The sequence below is a fragment of the Oncorhynchus keta genome, chromosome 20 (genome assembly GCF_023373465.1).
Source record: "Oncorhynchus keta strain PuntledgeMale-10-30-2019 chromosome 20, Oket_V2, whole genome shotgun sequence".
Taxonomy (NCBI): domain Eukaryota; kingdom Metazoa; phylum Chordata; class Actinopteri; order Salmoniformes; family Salmonidae; genus Oncorhynchus; species Oncorhynchus keta.
In genome coordinates this window covers 11,836,204-11,855,501 of record NC_068440.1, presented here as the reverse complement: position 1 = coordinate 11,855,501, position 19,298 = coordinate 11,836,204, and the positions used below count along the sequence as shown (strand labels likewise).

Genomic DNA, 19,298 nt, shown 5'->3' with positions numbered 1-19,298 from the left:
GGAATGTATTGGCAAGTCCTAGGAGTATTTGAAATAAATGTATTTAGAAGAAAAGTATCCAAATATTTTCAAATGCTAAGCTATTTATAAAAGTTTTTTTTTTTTTTTATGTAAACTTTCAAATACTTCCAATGAGCGATATTCACTTAAAAGCGGGCCAGATGCGACAGAACAGCCACAGACAGAAAATCCTACAAGTGGTTACTAAAATGGCAGTCCTCAAAACAGTTTTATGGACTTGGGGCTCGGATAAGCTACGACGCAATTAATAAACTTGCCCTACAGTCCAAGTGTGTCTTGCAAGATCACATAGGCCTAATTATTAGGTGTATTTTACATAATAGAAGCTAATATAATAGCATAGTAAGCAGTACATTACTTTACACCAACGTTTTCCGTTGCATGTCATGATGAACATGACCCTGGTTATGGCAGAGCACAGAGTCTGTGTGGAGAGAAAAGATGACAACCTAATTTCCTCCACATGCCACAGTAGAAAGCCCTCCTGCTCACCTGCGCTGGCCGGTCGCTGTGGCAACCCGGGAGATCCTGTGCTTCTCTGGAGCGCCGGTGGCTGGGGTGACAGGTGGTGGTTGTCAGAGAGCGATGACGACGTCACGTAGGAGGTGGTCACCATGGCGTTCCCGGGGTTACTGAACTGCAATGCGTTCTGATTAGAGGCCTGGACGGTGACGGGCACAGAGAATGTGGGGGGCGGGACCGAAGACTGAAAGAGATGAGAGAATTGACAGTTAGCACTTTTCCACCATGTTTCAGGCCTCTTGATATTTGATAGACAGACAATGGAAGAATAGCAGTTTGATACTGCTCTAGGTGAAAGGGAGCTACCACCGGTGTTCCTCAAACCTCTATTTGAGTACCACCAGCCAGTGCACTTATTTGACCTATCCCAGTACTAGCAGCCGTACTAGGGGATAGTGGCAAGCTAAGGGCAAGGGGTTTTAGATTGGGTGAGATAGTGAGAGAGGGAGATACTTACACTGACACCGTAGCGCTTGAAGAGGATGTCTAGGTCTTCGGTGGTCTTGCGGTATTTGTCGTCGTTCAGGGGGCTCTGGTCGATGGAGTCCTCTCCGTCTGCCTCGGGACTTTCGCAACCGCTGAAGCCTTTCTTTCGCAACGTCTGTGATGACAGGGTGAAAAAGAGCAGAGGGAGACAAGAGGAAAAGATGACACGGAAGGTGGAGGTTAGTCTGGCTGAATATGAACTAGTGCACACGAGAGTTTCAGACTTCCGGATCTGGCAAGAAGACACACAGCTCAGTTCTGAGACAAAATTCCCATTCCCTCTCTGGCTGCCATTTGCGTTCCACAACACTGGAGGCTACAGAAAGGCGACACCACACTGTGGCTGCAAATACGGTTCGTTGTTCTGCCAAGAACTGGGTTCAAAGCGGTTAACTGTGCGTGATTGAGCTTGCCTGGCGCAGTGGGACCAAAGGAATAGTCACAAAAGCGCAAATCCTGCCCACATGGCATTCCAGGCAGGCTCAAACAAAAGTGGTACGGTTAGAGATGGCTCTTTGTGATTGCTTTACCTCGATGATGTCAGCGTTGGTCCGGCTCTCGTGGGGCTCGTTGTACTCTGTGTATTTGAGCAGGACCTTGTCCATGTCGGTGCTGGCGTACTGGAACAGCTTGTTGGAGTGGTTGAAGATTATGAGGGCGATCTCACAGTCGCACAGCACGCTCAGCTCGTACGCCTTCTTCATCAGGCCAAACTTCCTCTTGGTGAACGTCACCTGGATGGGAGATTAATTTATTCTCTATTACATTAATTAATATAAGCACTTTTGCCATCAGCATTGTCACAAAGTCCTTTACGCAATAACATAATGGAGGGTGATGGGAAGAGCTTGCAGAGGTTGCAGAAAGGAAGGCGTGAAAATGAGTTGTGGTGTGTCTGTAGAGGGTAAATTCATGTCATTAACACGTCCGGCGGCGTGACAAATCTGAGTGAACCGGCAGCGCGGGTTTCCTTTACCTGCTATTCAGTTCAAATTGGTGCCACCGTCAGGTTCTTCAGTGACGTTTTCATTAGGGCACACTGTAGCAAAATGCTTCAAAACATTGTGCAACAAAAAACATCTCCCTCCATTTCAGACTGTTTTCTTCAGTTTTGTGCCGAATGAACATGTCCCAACTTTGCCAACTAATTACAGTCCCCCCCCCCCACTTCTCAGATACATGAACATACAAATGAGATTTGATGATAAAACTGATAAGGGCCTTTAATATCCTATCTTCTCACACATACGACAAAACGCACACGCAAGCAAGTGCGCACAAGCACACGGAAGAGCAATAGAGGACAAGGAAGGGTGTAACATCTACTGGGGTTATGCTTTTGTAATATGCTATTATGCAACGCCACTGTAGTGATACGTGACCTTTGGTCAGCAATTCTGGATTTGATTTGAACGTTTCGTGTATCCATGTTGTGTGTGTACATTTCTGACTTACTGGAGGCAATCACCGTTGTTATTGGGGAGGAATGTAGGAATGTGAATGAGGAACATCTGTTACTGAATAACTGACATAAACCGACCATAGCCCTTGTACCGGTTTTATGTATTTTGCTTATGTACAACCAGGAAGATTCATGACTAACAAATTCATCTAAAAATCAGAACATCAGTCCAATAGCAGGGTGGTGGTTGTTAAGTCTATACCTATTTGTGAACAAGAACCGTAACAGATGACTCCTTAAAATGAGAAACTCACTTGCACATACTGTACAATTGCACATTTTTCCCAAAACAGTAGCACACAGAGACACCCCTGCACTCGGCCACAATCTCACTCACACACTTTAACCATTTCAAAACACACACACAGAGATCAGTAACTTCTATCCCTGATATGACTGTGTCCACTGGCCTGCAGCTGCTGTGGGTGGATTGATTTATCAGGAGCAGCTGTCCGCAGAGCTGTGTGTGTGTGATCTGGTTGACTCCATGCTGGTTTAAACTCTGTGCCTGCTCGGCCTGAAACACTATGCACTCTCAGAAAGGGCCATGGGTGCACCAGCGCTCCATTCACGTCAAACACAAAAACACCCTCAAACAATCCACGATACACTCTGCACAAACCCAGAAAACAGAAACATTACACTAGAATACTGATACGATGTTCGTTAAATGGGCACAGTGACACTAACATAGAGAAAGATATACATTTGCACTTGGGTTGGGCAGTAGCCACATTTTCATGTCATATAATCCTTCATACAACCCAGGATTTAAGGTATTAGCGACTTTGTACACTAGGGCTTTTTTTGTGTTTTGGCACCCCATTGGGCATCAACTACCACAATGCTATCAAAATTAGCCCAAATAATAGCTAATTTCCATGGAGGCTGCTAGCTAAACAGGATAACGAGAGCAAACAAAAAAAATGTCATTGCAAAAGACAGGCAGTCCAACTCATAAAGTGATACATACATAAGTAGGAGCTACCAAATGTCATTTTTGGTGAGTTTGGACATTTACAAGCGACATTGTGCAAATGAACAGTACTGGCTCTAGAGCAGCACACCTGTGTGTGTGAAGTCTGGAGTCGCAAGGGCAACAGGCCTGCCTGCTCTGCTCTGCTCAGAGAAGATGGGGGAGGAGCAGAAATCAAAAGATATCATGATGTTTTAAGCAGACCACCATAGTCCCTGTGCCGGAAAAACTAAGTAACCTGCCTAAAACTTACGACCTGTAGCACTCACGTCTGTGGCCATGAAGTGTGTATCTCACGGGTCACCCTCAAAGCAAATTCCTCCTTTGGCCGCCTTTCCTTCCAGTTCTCTGCTGCCAATGACGAACGAACTGCAAAAATCACTGAAGCTGGAGAACCATATCTCCCTTACTAGCTTTAAACACCAGCTGTTGGAGCAGCTCACAGATTACTGCACCTGTACATAGCCCACCTGTAATTAGCCCATCAAACTACCTCATCCCCATACTGTATTTATTTATTTATCTTGCTCCTTTGCACCCCAGTATCTCTATTTGCACATTCATCTTCTGACGATCTACCATTCCAGTGTTTAATTGCTATATCGTAATTACTTCACCACCATGGCCTATTTATTGCCTTACCTCATTGGCACTCACTGTATATAGATATTTCTAATGTATTATTGACTGTATGTTTTTTATTCCATGTGTAACCCTGTGTTGTTGTATGTGTCAAACTGCTTTGCTTTATCTTGGCACGGTCGCAGTTGTAAATGAGAACTTGTTCTCAACTAGCCTACCTGGTTAAATAAAGGTGAAATAAAAATCTTAAAAATTTAAAAGTGCTTTGAAAGGCTGGTCATGGCTCACATCAACACCATTATCCCAGAAACCCTAGACCCACTCCAATTTGCATACCACCCTAACAGATCCACAGATGATGCAATCTCTATTGCACTCCACACTGCCCTTTCCCACCTGGACAAAAGGAACACCCATGGGAGAATGCTATTCATTGACGACAGCTCAGCATTCAACACCATAGTTCCCTCAAAGCTCATCACTAAGCTAAGGACCCTGGAACACCTCCCTCTGCAACTGAATACTGGACTTCCTGACAAGCCGCCTCCAGTTGGTGAGGGTAGGTAACACATCCGCCACTCTGATCCTCAACACAGGGGCCCCTCAGGGGTGTGTGCTCTGTCCCCTCCTGTACTCCCTGTTCACTCATGACTGCATGGCCAGATACGACTCCAACAGCATCATTAAGTTTGCTGATGACAACAGTGGTAGGCCTGATCACCGACGAGACAGGCTATAGGGAGTAGGTCAGAGACCTGGCAGTGCGGTGCCAGGACAGCAAACTCTCCCTCAATGTGATCAAGACAAAGGAGGCAACTACAGGAAAAAGAGGACCGAGCACACCCCATTCTTCTCATCGACAGGGCTGTAGTGGAGCAGGTTGAGCGCTTCAAGTTCCTTGGTGTCCACATCACCAACAAACTAACATTTTCCAAGCACACCAAGACAGTTGTGAAGAGGGCACGACAAAACCTATTACCCTCAGGAGACTGAAAAGACGTGGAATGAGTCCTCAGATCCTCAAAAGGTTCTACAGCTGCACCATCGAGAGCATCCTGACCAGTTGCATCACTGCCTGGTATGGCAACTGCTCGGCCTCCGACCGCAAGTCACTACAGAGGGTAGTGCATACGGCCCAGTACATCACTGGGGCAAAGCTTCCTGCCATCCAGGACCTCTATACCAGGCGGTGTCAGAGGAAGGCCCTAAAAATTGTCTGACTCCAGCCACCCTTGTCATAGACTGTTCTCTCTGCTAGCGCACGACAAGCAATACCGGAGTGCCAAGTCGAGGTCCAAGAGGCTTCTAAACAGCTTCTAACCCCAGGCCATAAGACTCCTGAACATCTAATAAAATGGCTACCCGGACTATTTGCCCCCCGTTACACCGCTGCTACTCTGTTGTTGTTAATGTTCCTTTTTTCCAAAAATACTATTTTGTAGGCGAAATAGCTCCGTTTGGCTGAGAAATCGACCGGAAAATACAGTCACTAAAACAGCTAACTTTTTTCCAAATTAGCTCCATAGTATCGACAGAAACATGGCAAACGTTGTTTAGAATAAATCCTCAAGGTGTTTTTCACATATCTATTCGATAATATATCCACCGGGACAATTGGTTACTCATTAGAAGCGATTGGAATAATGGCTACCTCTGTACTTTACGCAAGATTTTCTGCGGGAGCCATCATGTGACCACTTGCTCAATGTAGTCCCTTATGGCTATTCTTCAACATAAATGCGTAGAAATACGTCACAATACTGTAGACACCTTGGGGAATACGTAGAAAGCGTAAGCTCAGTCATCGCCCATTCACAGCCATATAAGGAGTCATTGGCATGCAGCGCTTTCAAAATATGGGGCACTTCCTGATTGGATTTGTATCTGAGTTTCGCCTGTAACATCAGTTCTGTTGCACTCACAGACAATATCTTTGCAGTTTTGGAAACATTAGAGTGTTTTCTATCCAAACCTGTCAGTTATATGCATAGTCGAGCATCTTGTCGTGACAAAATATCCCGTTTAAAATGGGAACGTTTTTATCCAAAAATGAAATACCGCCCCCAGAGTTAAGAGGCCGTAAGTTCTTTTTCCTTCTCAGTTATATTTGACCGTTTTTGGTCAATTTATTTCAACAGGTTTTTTTTTTGCACCGGTACAAACAATGAATCTAGCCCATGGTGACAAATGGGCCTTGGTGGCCTAACACATACCTGGGTCAACCTGGGTATAACTGGATCGGAAGGAAGGATTACTTTTTTTGTTGTTCAGTATAAAAAAAAAAAAAGAAACAAGGCCCCATCTTTCTCGACTATAATAACAACAACAATAGCGTTGGTACAGACTGGAGACACGGCCACATCTGTCTCACCTGTCTGTTCCTCTCATCTGTGATCCGTTGGATCTGAATCTTCTTCCTCCCCATGCTTCCTGGTGGTGGTGGTGACTGTTGGCTGGGGTCAGTCAAACAGGGTCAAAGGTCAGAAGGGCCTCCTCTCAGGCGAGGGGGAAGGTTAGCCTATTAGCTCTTTCTGGAGCACGGGCAGCCTCAGAAAACACACGCAGTCGCGCGCACACACACTCCTCTGCCCAGGTCTGGGGTGACGGGCCAGAGGGTTGTCTGTTGCTAGAGCTGGTGGAGAGGGGGGTGGGGGGAGGGGTAGGGGTGGGGGGGGGGGTTGCCCTCAGTTCATTGTTCACTCAGGTCACCAGTTTCTCAACCGTTGTGGTGAGGACGATGTCACTCCTGGAAAGGGAGGGGAGAGAGAGTTACTTCTACATTCCTTAGGTACACACAGGAAACAACCCTTATGGTGCGTTTTCATAGAACAGATGCCGTGTTTCAGCTGTATGTGACCAAAATGCCTCAGAAACTGTGGTCTACGCTACACTGTGGGGGGTGGATAAAACTAACTGAAAGACAACTAAAGTATCTGCAGGATAGAAAATATCAAATGTATTCATTGGACTGATTCAACAAAGCAGATTTGCTCCTAATACTACAACTTACTGTTGAGATGTCTGTAAGTACTGTGGACCCAGTTACATGAGAGAAACATGTCATTTTTCAAAACCTATGGCTCAAGGACAATAGCCCAGGTAATGTCGTCTGACCTGTCTGAGTGCGCACACACACACACACACACACACACACACACACACACACACACACACACACATATTATGCTTCTCCAGTCAGTCAGTTTAGGCACGCACAGAGAAAGACAAGTAAAATACTCCCCGCAGCTCAATGGCAGAAAGGCTCTGATGTCACCCTGCCATTGTCACTCCTCCCCACCAGAGCGTGATCCCGCAGCCTCACACTGAGGAAAGGCATGCTAACCGCCGCTAGCGCTTCCATCCTATTAGCGACAGCCTTCAATTCATCAAGGCTGGTCTAACAACAGGGTGGCGCACTAAGCACTAGCTGCCCAGTAGAGGAATTCCCAAGCACAAGGACGTCAGAGGGAAAGACGGACGGATTACGGCAAGCGTCTAAAAAAATAACTGTGTTCAGACTACACACATGGGGGGGGGGGTGTATTTGGGTTGCTTATACTTCCAGGTGAGCCTGATAGATTAGAAGTCTGTAGCATATTAGCGTGTAGCGTGATGGTTTCATAGACTAAAGTGAAATGACAAGATGAGAAGAAGCAACAAGGCCAATTTCCTACTCTGGAGTCAAACCTTGTTCCTTGGGGCCTGAGACTGGTGGGTGAAGCAATGTGGTTCGAAAGCATTCTGCAGTGATTTCAAGCGTTGAATACTGAAGAGGGACCTAAAATGACTAAACAAATATCAGAATCACCTTCATTCGCCAAGAACATTTATGCATGCCCGGTATTAGCCATCCCCCTTAACATTAGGCACTTCCTGCCAAAGCCCAAAGCCATTGAACCTGGAACAAAGCGGATTCTTCTTCACCATAGTCCACACAATGTGTTTACTCTTTTAGCAGGAGTTCCTTTCCATTCAGCATACATTTTCATTACATCCTCATATTCCTCTCATAAGACTCTGTTGTAAGTTAGGCCCACATCTCGAGAGGGTCTTACGGGGCTCTTTGTAAAACTGTGTTCAATTAGCTGTTCTCGGAGTTCGATGAACAACCTCTGTTATTTGGCACTGGTTTGTACCGTCCATATATTGTTGGTGTTTAGGCTTCTATGAATACATGAGTGGTTTTAATACAAACCCAGGCTATAGCCTAGTGTCCTCCCTAAGCTGGGATCAGAAGCATAAGGGAAAGCGTCTCTATCCCAATCGTATTCCATGCGTCGTACAGTATTGCAGCTTCCCTAGATGATAAGTGCATTGAGTCCAATTAATGCTCAGCCAGAGGGAAATCCTGCATACACAGTGGGTCCCCAGGATCGATGTTGAGGTAATCTGCACTAAAAACAATCACCGAAAGGGAACCAGGTACATTTGCACAGACCATGGTAACCCTCACCTCAGTCAGAACCCACCTGTGTCCTTTAGTACACAGGTCTGTGCCGTCCACCTTCATACTCACAAGTCGCATGTTTCACTGCTTCTAAAGACTGTTTCAATTTGAGGGGGAACGTGTTCAGAATTCACACTCTTCTGTCAGGTCTCTTGACAGCCATGCAAGGTTGTCATGGCCCCTCACTGTGTGCTCACAGTGCTATAGCCACACTTGTTTGATGGTTTGGACTGATATGACAAACTTGGCATGATGTAGCCAAGCTAAAGCTTAGTTTAGCAACCAACCAAGTACTCCAGGATAATACGGAATCATGTAACACAAACACATGGGTTTAACATGCTAAGCGACCACATATCGTTGAATATGAAACTATTCGGTTACACTGAATGATCGGCCTGTCTGTCATTCAATGTGATGGTGTCTGTTACGCCAAATGACAGGCGACTGTCATTGTACTGTCCAATAATGCCACCGCAACTTATCTACACATGAACACAGCCTTGTGGCTGTTATGTAAATGCCAAAAGCGTTTCCCCTTCAAGCGCTGACCCTTCAAGCCCCTAGCTTCTCAGTGGGATCATTGTGAGGCCAGATGGAAAATATGCAAAGCCATCTCTGTAGCTGGTGGAGAGCACTTAGGTCCTCCACAAAACCAGCTTTATTTCATCATTAAAGGCCTTGGGAAAGTGAGGACTGGGCGGGAAATGTGCAGCCAATGTACAGTACCAGTCAAGTTTGGACACACCTACTCATTCCAGGGTTTTTTGTTATTTTCTACACTATAGAATGATAGTGAAGACATCAAAACTATTAAATAACACAACCAAAATAGTGTTAAACAAATCAAAATATATGTATATTTGAGACTCTTCAAAGTAGCCACCCTTTGCCTTGATGACAACTTTGCAAAATACATTAATGTGAACACATTTACAGTAAATTAAACATTACCTAATTTGCCCAAACAGCCCATCAGAAATGACACCAAAGCTCTCCATTCCAATACCACGACTAAAAAAAACTAACTTAAATTGTGTGTTTATATGATGGCAAGTGCCATTAAAAGACCGTGTTAGAGCAGGGCTTTGCCTATGTAGGTCTCAGACACTTAACAGTCTGAAGACACTGGCCATGACAGGACAATTAACTCCAAAAGCACCCAAGTGTTCCTCCCTGTGATCATTTCCATTATCAAACATGACATTCGCTCCAGTGTGTTTCATCTAAATAAAAGCACAATGTGACACTCCATCGAGGGAAACTGCATGTAGGTGACTATATCCATATTGGGCAAGAAAATTGCTTTTTCAATGTAGCATCACCATATTGATGGGAATCCTAGACAGTAGAAGTCACGTTCTACCCTCTCCTGAAAATGAGATCAGTCCTTGATTCCAATGTCTGTTCACTCACTTTTCCAGGTTTTTAACATTTTTTGGGATAAATATATTACAATTTAGCCTCTGCACTTGCCCCCTTTCTCGACAGAACAATAGTAAACAGCGGCTGGTGAGGTCAGGGAATAAGTTGTGGATGTGCCAAACCCCAACAGTATACCACAGAACAAAATCCAAATTTAAAAAAACATAACCACGAGTCAGCTACAAAAGCTTTACAACCCAAAACCTCCACACAAAAATATTCTCAAACCAATTGTCCAAAATTGAGACTGGGACAAATTGTAGCTGGCTGAGAGGCTGACCCTGCATGAATACCTCAACATGAGGCCCAAGCAGCCTGGGGGTGGGGGGGATGAATGACACACGAGGAGTAAAAACTCTGCAACCTCACAAGTTCTTGACTTTGCTGACATATTCAGCTATAGTTGGTCTATTGGATTGGCCGTAGAATGAACCAGAACAAGGATTCTGCTCTGCAAGGCATGTCCTCCCTGTGCTGCACTTGGCATGGCTACTCCCACTCGTTACTCTAATTGACACATCCATCCTCCCCCTTAAGCCGCTGATGGCTCAATTAAGAGCTGGCTGGCGGACTGATTAGACGCAAAGATAATGAGGCCGCGGCTCGACACACGCTGAGCCAGAGCAGAACCGAGCTCACTCTTGACAGTGACATTACAGGAACCTCCGAGCTAAAGGAGAGACGTGGCTTTCAACTTGAGCCCAGACTCAGGATGGGCTCGGGCAGAAAAATATGTTAGTCTGAAATGGACCTTACAGAGAACGCCTCATCTGTCAAGGGCAGGCCTTCAGTCACCTTGGTTCTATCGACCTGCCTGGACACCCCCTTGAAACTGCTTTCGCAACCCGTGAAAATGTCCTCTGATTAAAAGAGAGAGCACAATCAAGCCAGGCGAGGCATCTGTCGGTTTGAATGGTGTACAGTAATTAGTGGCACAGACCTTTCAGCAGATTACGCATTGGTCAATGAAATGTGGGCAAAGCCCTAGAATGAAGACCAAGCCTTGAAGTGGGCAGCTTATAGTACTCATCGTACTCCATCTCTATCTGACTCCAGCTAATGGAGGGATCTGTCGTTATTACTTCACAGTGGAGGAAAGGTTGAGAAAATGACAGTTCAGTCTTTTTTCGTGAGTCTAGGTTTAGTGGTTTGCAAAGACTTTGCTGGGTTACATGCAGAGAGGTAGGTTTTTTTAAGATACAGCTTCACCTGCCTGATCGCTCACCCTTTATCCCACCAGGACACTCACCTAGGCCTACTGGATTCCCTCTATAACCGCTCATGTTAATTTCATTATGGCTCTCTTGAATTTCAGACTTTTCCTTGGTCGCCTCACATCCCTCTTCTCTGACCTTTTCTATTGATGGCGATGACCTCCGATACCTTCAATCTCCTCACACTCCAGAAGTCTCACACACCAGGGCTACATGGAGTCTATTTGCAATGAATCCTGTCACATTGGCTTCCCATAGCAAACTCTTGAGGGAAGAGTGTTCACAGACCATGTCAAGGGTAGGGCAGTCAGGTCTTAACACAATAGCGGAACATGACAGGTGCGAACTAAATTGTGTCAATAAGTGAGTTCCTGGTGTGTCAGCGTGCGACCATAAGAGCACATGGTGAGCAGTATTACAAAAGGGATTTGTCTGCCATTGAATCCTTGGGCGGGTCACCTAAAACCCAAACAGTAAAATATATACATTTTATGTTAAAAATTGGGATGGAAAAACCTTTCAGTGTAAACCTATAATGACTACAACCAGAAAGTATGTAGAAAAGATAAATGACCTACTCTATTTTTAAATAATATTTGGAGAACTAACAAAATCACCTAAATAAAAGCTAGACAGTCAGGGAAAAAAAGCAGAATTTAGCAGAATAGATTCTGTTCTTATGTTTGAGCAAAATAATACATCATTAGCCATGGCAACGCGTAGAATTGTAGGAAATAAGCTTTAAAACGGCAACAATTCCTCACAACTCCATGGAGATATGTAGAATTGCAGGAAATATGGAGGGGGGGCATCTAAAAAATAAAAAAAAACACCACACCCACCACCTAAGCCCATTTTTGGACAACTGACAGGAGAAGAGGAACACGTTTTACTACTGTGGCCAACTGTAAATATAAACAAGCCATGCCAGCCTTCATCTCGTTCCCTATAGTGTAAATCAGTGGGAGCTACTGTTCCTGTTGATGATTTGGTGAAGAGAAACCATGTTTACAATTAACATTGTAAAGTCAACTTTTTGACCAACATGGTTAATGTTGTTTTTTGTACAGATTATTTTCTTGGTTAACTTGAGTTCATTGATATAGATTGGTGGGGAGGTGTGTCACATGTACAATTACTTGACTAGTGAACTGGCTAGTGGCCGTCTGTGACAGCATCTTCCCTAAGATCTCACAAAGTGACAGATTAGTCTCTTGGTCTGTCAATTAGCACAGCTGGCGTAGAGTGGATTGTGATACTGTGTTCCGAAGGTTGTAAGTTCACATTGTTTTCTGATATTAGGCTATTTCTGATAACAGCTTTCATGTGTGCTCTATTGTTTTCTTTGTAATATTTAACCAGTTTGTTTATTTTTAGTTTTTTACATCCCATGAATTCAACAAAATAAAAAGTTGGTTTAACTCTGGCTGATCTCCATAAGTATTGGGACAGTGACAGTTGTTTTTACCTCTGTTCCCCATTTGAGGGCATTTTCATCCATATTGGGTGAACCATGTAGAAATCGCAGCACGTTTTGTCCCATATTCATAGCACGCAATGACTACATCAAACTTGTGATTCTACAAATGAGTTGGATGAGTTGGATGCATTTCCGGTTTGTTGTTCAGATCATTATTGCAAATAAGAATAGCCCTGACTAAACTAATTATTGTGGATGCTACCATTATTACGGATAATCCTGAATGAAACGTGAATAATGATAAGTGAGAAAGTTAGACGCACAAATACCCCCCCCCCCCCAACGTTAACCTCCTGTGTTATTGTAATGGTGAGCATGTCTTGGGGGTATGGTATGTGTGCATCTAACTTTCTCACTCATTATTCACTATTTATTCAGGATTATGCAACAGGTGGGTCTAATCCTGAATGCTGGTTAAAACCACATTCCAGCCGGTGTCTATTCCACAAATTACCACCAGCTAAATCTATGACGTTCAAATGCCTATTTACTCTGTTCCATTTGACTGCGGAATCCACCGTCTCATCCGCCCAAGCAGACAAGTCATTAACTTGATCGCCGCTATAAAAATAAATCTAGACATTCTCACATTTCTTTTAGACTAACATTTAGTTTTCAACTGCAGAGATTTGTATAAACCTTGCTGTCTGTCTCTCTGACATTTGCAACTTTGTTTCATTAATCAAATTCAATCTGCAGCTGTCCAGTAGTAATGAGCATATTCGGGGGAAGAGACAGACAGGAAGCGTTTCTCAGCCAGTAGAAATCATGAATCAGTTGGCACCATTTTTATGGACATATACAAAGAAATGTCAATTGAAAAAAGGTCAAATGGAACAAGATGCGGCTAGTTTGCAGTCTTTCCAGCTTCAGTTTGAAGTGAGTGTATTTGCTGTATTGTTGGCTAGCTCCTCTGAACAACAGTGTCCTGACGAGTGAGCACATTTTCTATGCCAGGCTATATCACACCTCATTGTTATGGGGGCATCCAAATAAATGTCACTAGAAAACAGTTTAAACAAATGCAAATGAAGCTACTTTGCGGTTATTCTGGCAGCACGTTTTGACGTGACTAAGTTAGCCGTAGTTGGCTAGCTAGCAAGCAAGCAAGGGATAAGACGATTGCCAGCTAGTATGGCAGTGGAACATTTAGAACGAACGACTTGGTCTTGTCCATAGATGCAGAACAAAAAAACTGAATGACTGGGTCGTTTTCTAGCAACCGAACCAATAGAAGGAACCGATAGAAGAAACAACCAGCTGGTTTGGGTAGCAACCCTAGATTTGTGTCGAGACTATATCTTGTGGAAGGATGAAATAGTATGAATAAATTCATCAAAATAACTTGTGGAATGGAAATATGTCAATCATTATTTGAATATGTTGGTAACCAATTGTATAAAATTGATAATGCCTTCAAAGCTGGTTTTTGGAGGATTTACTGGCACGGTTTGCCAACCCTCGACGAACACCCATGTCAAAATATCCTCCAAATGCCATCTTCTTGGGCATCATCAATTAAATTATATGTAATAATTGTGGCATCCAAATTAATGTAGAGGTGTTTCGAAACATTCTATTCTTATTTACAATAACAGTGACTACAACATGGCACAACACATGATGTACCATTCATTTCTATTGGGCACAAAATAATCTGAAAACAAAAACAGCAAATGCATCAAACAAGTTTGTAAAGTCAAATGCCTGATGCATTCATTGAGAACTAGGAATAAGGGACCAAATACTAAACCTTTCGCAACTTTAATGCACGTGAATTTGTCCAAATAGATTTAGTCTCCTAAAATGGGGGGGACTATGTACACAAACTGATGTCATTTCTAAACGGTTCACTCGATATGAGATGAAAAAAAAACTCAGATTAAAGCTGACAGTCTGCCAGTCTGCATTATATACATTTGAAATCCAAAGTGCTATATTACAGAGCCAAAACAAATAGTCACTGTCCCAATACAGTATGAAATACAGTGATCTCCAAAAGTAAGTATGGCTCGCAATAACCATGATGAGATTACATTGTCGCACATTACCTATGTTGGGTTAGACGAGTATATTTTCAAGAATGTATTTAATGACCCAGAGAGATGGGAAATCTACATGATCAAGTATTCTTCAGACTGGCCCCAAAGCACAAGGCTGTGTTTGGCATACTCCTACCCCAGAAGCAGCATTGGGATCAGACGAAGATCCCTTGGGACCTGGTTCTTAGCCTGGAGGGAATATCAGCCATTTTATGGGCACCTGACCAATTGGGCCATTTTGTTTGTTCCTTTGCAATGATGGTAACTTTTGTACATAATGTTGCCGCAATTGTTTCACGTGACCAAAGAGAGCTTCTGAACATCAGAGCAGCGATCTCTAACCTCTACTTCAACGAGTTGGCGGTGAAGGACATTCTGCTCGTCGCTGACACTCGAAAAAGGAAAATACGGCGTTAAAAGAGGCCGGTGTACGGGACAAACCGCCTCTACCCTCCGTTCTATTGGCCAACGTGCAATCACTGGACCTACTCCAGTCAAGACTATCCTATCGATGTGGTCTGAAGAACTGTATCCTGTTTCTTCAGTATGTGGCTGAACAAGGACGTCTCCAGATTCTGCTCACTTGAGTTGGAATACCTCATAATAAGCTGTAGACCATACTATTTAAAAAAATATTTCGATTTTTCGTAGCTGTCCATTTAACATCACAAACCTATGCTGGCACAAAGACCGCACTCAACAAGCTGTGTAGGGCCATAAGCAAACAAGAAAATGCACATCGAGGCTGCGCTTCTCATGGCCGGAGAACTGAAATCCGTATTACCTATATTTCTACCAGCAGGTCACCTGTGCAACTACAGACAACAACAAAAAAATGCAGTCTCATAAAGCTCCCCCTCCATTTGGCAAATTTGACCATTGTGCCATCTTCCCGATTCCTGCTTACAAGCAAAATCTCAAAAGTACGAGTTACGTCATCAATACAGAAGTGGCCAAATGAAGCGGATGCTAAGCTACAGGACTGTTCAGCTAACAGAAAGGAATATGTTCCGGGATTCATCAGATGGCATTGATTTGTTTACCACATCAGTCACCGGCTTCATTAATAGGCGCATCGACGACATCGTCCCCACAGTGACCATACATACATACCCCAACCAGAAGCTATGGATTACAGGCAACATCCACACTGAGCTAAAGGATAGAGCTGCCGCGTTCAAGGAGCGGGACAATAATCCAGATGCTTATAGGGCATCCCCCTACGATCTCTGACGGACCATCAAACAATACAGTTCAATCGAGTACAGGCTTAACTGAATGACAGAAACTATTCATTGAAATTCCTTATTATATTCTGAGGTAGACCTCGTCTCCGAGGAATGCTCCTCAGAGACAGGGCAGCTGGTTTGGAAACCCCCCCACTGGGGGAAAAGAGTACCAATGACGGGCCATAAGGTTATTAAGCTCGTGGGGAGGTGGATGGTCCTTGGAAGACTATCGAAATTAATAAAGTCTCACACTCCGAGTATAATCTCCCAGCAATTTAATGGGTATTGACCAACATTTCGGGTATATACCCATTAAATTGCTGGGAGATTATACTCGGAGTGTGCGACATTATTTATTTTGATAGTTTATAGACAAGGTTGAGTTGACAAATACTCCCCTAGAGTCATGCCCACTGATTGAAAGGATGGTGATTATTGCACGAGTGAGCCAATAGGTTAAATCAGCAATCGTGGTGGAATTTCCTTAGAGTGACATGCTCATAGGCTGAAGTTTAATAGGTGAATGACATTCCGCACACTTGGTAATAGGAGAGGAAGTGATGCTAAGCTGAAGAGGTAACATTTTGACACCACCCTATAAATACCTGCCATACTGATCAGTGAGAGGAAGAGATGTGAATGAGTTTATTAGAAACTAATGAAAAGTGACAATGCATTCAGAAGAGCCTTACTGGTTGAACTGTGGTAACTACATGACTAAAATTAAATCCTAATCCATCTCTCGTAAACTATCACGGATTAAAGGGAAACCCATCTGTGAGCTGCCCAGTGATGCAAGCCTACCAGACAAGCTGAATGCCGTCTACACATACATACAGTTGAAGTCAGAAGTTTACATACACCTTAGCCAAATAAATGGAAACTCAGTTTCACAATTCCTGACATTTAATCCTAGTAAAAATGCCATGTTTTAGGTCAGTTAGGATCACCACTTCATTTTAAGAATGTGAAATGTCAGAATAATAGTAAAGAAAATGATTTTTCAGCTTTAATTTCTTTCGTCACATTCCCAGTGGGTCAGAAATTTACATACACCCAATTAGTATTTGGTAGCATTGCCTCTAAATTGTTTAACTTGGGTCGAAAGTGTCAGGTAGCGTTCCACAAACTTCCCACAATAAGTTGGCCAAAATTCACCCCAGTCCTCCTGACAGAAGTGGTGTAATTGAGTCAGGTTTCTAGGCCTCCTTGCTCGCACACGTTTTCTCAGTTCTGCTCACAAATGTTCTGTAGTTTTGAGGTCAGGGCTATGTGATGGCCACTCCATTAACTTGACTTTGTTGTCCTTTAGCCATTTTGCCACAACTTTGGAAGTATGCTTGGGGTCATTGTCCATTTGGAAGACCCATTTGCAACCAAGTCTTCAGATGTTGCTTCAATATATCCACATAATTTTCCTCCCTCATGATGCCATCTATTTTGAAGTGCACCAGTCTCTCCTGCAACAAAGCACCCCTACAATATGATGCTGCCACCCCTGTGCTTCACGGTTGGAATGGTGTTCTTTGGCTTACAAGCCTCCCCCTTTTTCCTCCAAACATAATGATGGTCATTATGGCCAAACAGTTCCATTTTTGTTTCATCAAACCAGAGGGCATTTCTCCAAAAAGTGAAACCAACAGAGTTCCGAAATCGGAATTCTCTGACTTCTGAGCGTTGAAAACAATTGGGAACTCGGGAAAAAACGAGCTCCGACTGGGAAAATACATTTCAACGGTCATCCAAATCTGCCCTCTTTCTAGAACTCAGTCTTAACGACCTGGATATCACTAATGTCATGATTTGACCTCGTATTTTTCAGAGTTGATGTTAACGCAGCAACTGATAGGCAGAAAATGTATCCGCTGGTGACAGCTCGCTCTAGCTCTTATTTTGGTTGTGGCCCTGTTGTCAACGTGCACGCACCTCTTCCGTTCTAAACCGAGAGCTTTCACTGTTCACGCCATCATGGAGGAACGGTTCATCTGTCGTCTAGCGAAGGTGCTCTTTAGGCCATTTCACGATCTCTGACTAACTCCGACCGACAGCCATTAGCCTACCTTGCTTGAAAACCTAAACTCTTCCGACAAATACAACCCAACCATCTAGTCAGCTATGAATTCGACTACTGGGCCGACAAATTATAATCAAAATACAATTTAGGTGAATCATGTGGTCAATACAAATTAGCCTATTATAAACTATCCGTCTGACAACAATTGTTTGATTAAAACAAGCATTCGTTTTCTTACAAGGAAAAATAAGCAGAAAGCAAATGTATCATTCCACTTACCCTGAAATATCACATCAACAATGGTGTGAAAAGATATAGGAATTGCTTAAAATAGAGATGTAATGAAAAGACAAAGCGCTATAATCATGATCGATGTCTCTTTAGAGAAATCCACTCTAACCTTTTCCGTTTAACGTAAAATGTAACTATTCAGTTCAGCCAAACGATACAGTGTACCTAGTGCACAATTTACGTCATCGACACCAGTGCATGAGTGACTTGTAAAGAAGCCAATAGGGAAGCTAATACTATAGCTTCAACGCCATTAGTGACTTGTAAAAAGCCAATAAGAAGCTAATACTATAACGTCAAGGCCAATCACAATAGAAGTTACTGTACATGGGCAGGGCATGAAAGAGATGAGATGACGGCCATGTTCTACAAGGGTGTTTGTAATCCCTCCGCTTTGGTATTTACCTTTTCCAAATGTCACTGTGTGGCCTACGGTCGAATGGCCTTTACCACCCTGTTTTCCTGGAGAAGACCCATTAGCTGTTTTACAATTATGTGCTCTGCAGATAGGACGTTAGTATATCTTCAGATTATTGGGAGAATCTCAATTGCATACTCTTCGGCTCCTTCTCAAAGCCCATTGGATAAAAAAGCCAGAGGTCCCGCCTATTTGACTTTCTCCTCCAATGGGTGTTGAGAAGGAGGCGAGGAGAGAAGACGCAAAAAGTATCAGAAGGAGATTCTCCCCTAGTTTTAGTTTACGCCAAATAAAGTGGATATGTGACCTGTAAAATAAATACAAATCTGTGCAGTCTCCTCCATGATCAGGAGAGGGAGCAATTTCAACAGTATAGGCCTATTCTTTAGGCAGCAGGATTTGTGTTCTAATTGTCTTAATTAACAAATTGCTTTTCAATTGCATTCACGCAGATCCCTTTTTTCCAAGATGGTCACCGCCTTTCAAAGTGTGTTGCAATCTGGGGATAAATATATTTCAATTTGTGCCTACTTGTCGACTGCATGAAATGTACACAAATCGTGGGATGGAAGGTCATGAAGTTTTGACTGCAGTCAACTGCAAATTTCGGCAGTTGCTCTTCGCCATCTTAATCCTGCAACCATCACCTGTATCGTGGGAGGCTCTACTGTAACTAATTATTAGGGTGT

At 43.5% G+C, this 19,298-nt stretch overlaps 1 protein-coding gene across 9 annotated transcripts in view; it reads right to left on the bottom strand.

The window, feature by feature from the left end:
• Positions 1–18,368, bottom strand: part of LOC118399402 (myocyte-specific enhancer factor 2D homolog) — a 28,648-nt gene extending 10,280 nt beyond the window's left edge. For 5 of the 9 annotated variants that reach the window (XM_035795460.2, XM_035795463.2, XM_035795465.2 and 2 more), the window contains exons 1-5: positions 18,180–18,368; positions 6,421–6,795; positions 1,560–1,763; positions 1,001–1,144; positions 514–727 (exon numbers count right to left, since the gene is read on the bottom strand). In XM_035795460.2, the coding sequence (XP_035651353.1) occupies positions 514–727; positions 1,001–1,144; positions 1,560–1,763; positions 6,421–6,474 (616 nt within the window). In that variant the 5' untranslated portion in view covers positions 6,475–6,795; positions 18,180–18,368. The remainder of the gene's footprint in view (positions 1–513; positions 728–1,000; positions 1,145–1,559; positions 1,764–6,420; positions 6,796–18,179) is intronic. The other 4 variants (XM_035795466.2, XM_035795467.2, XM_035795462.2 and 1 more) reach the window with 3 other exon arrangements.
• Positions 18,369–19,298: the final 930 nt, after the last annotated feature.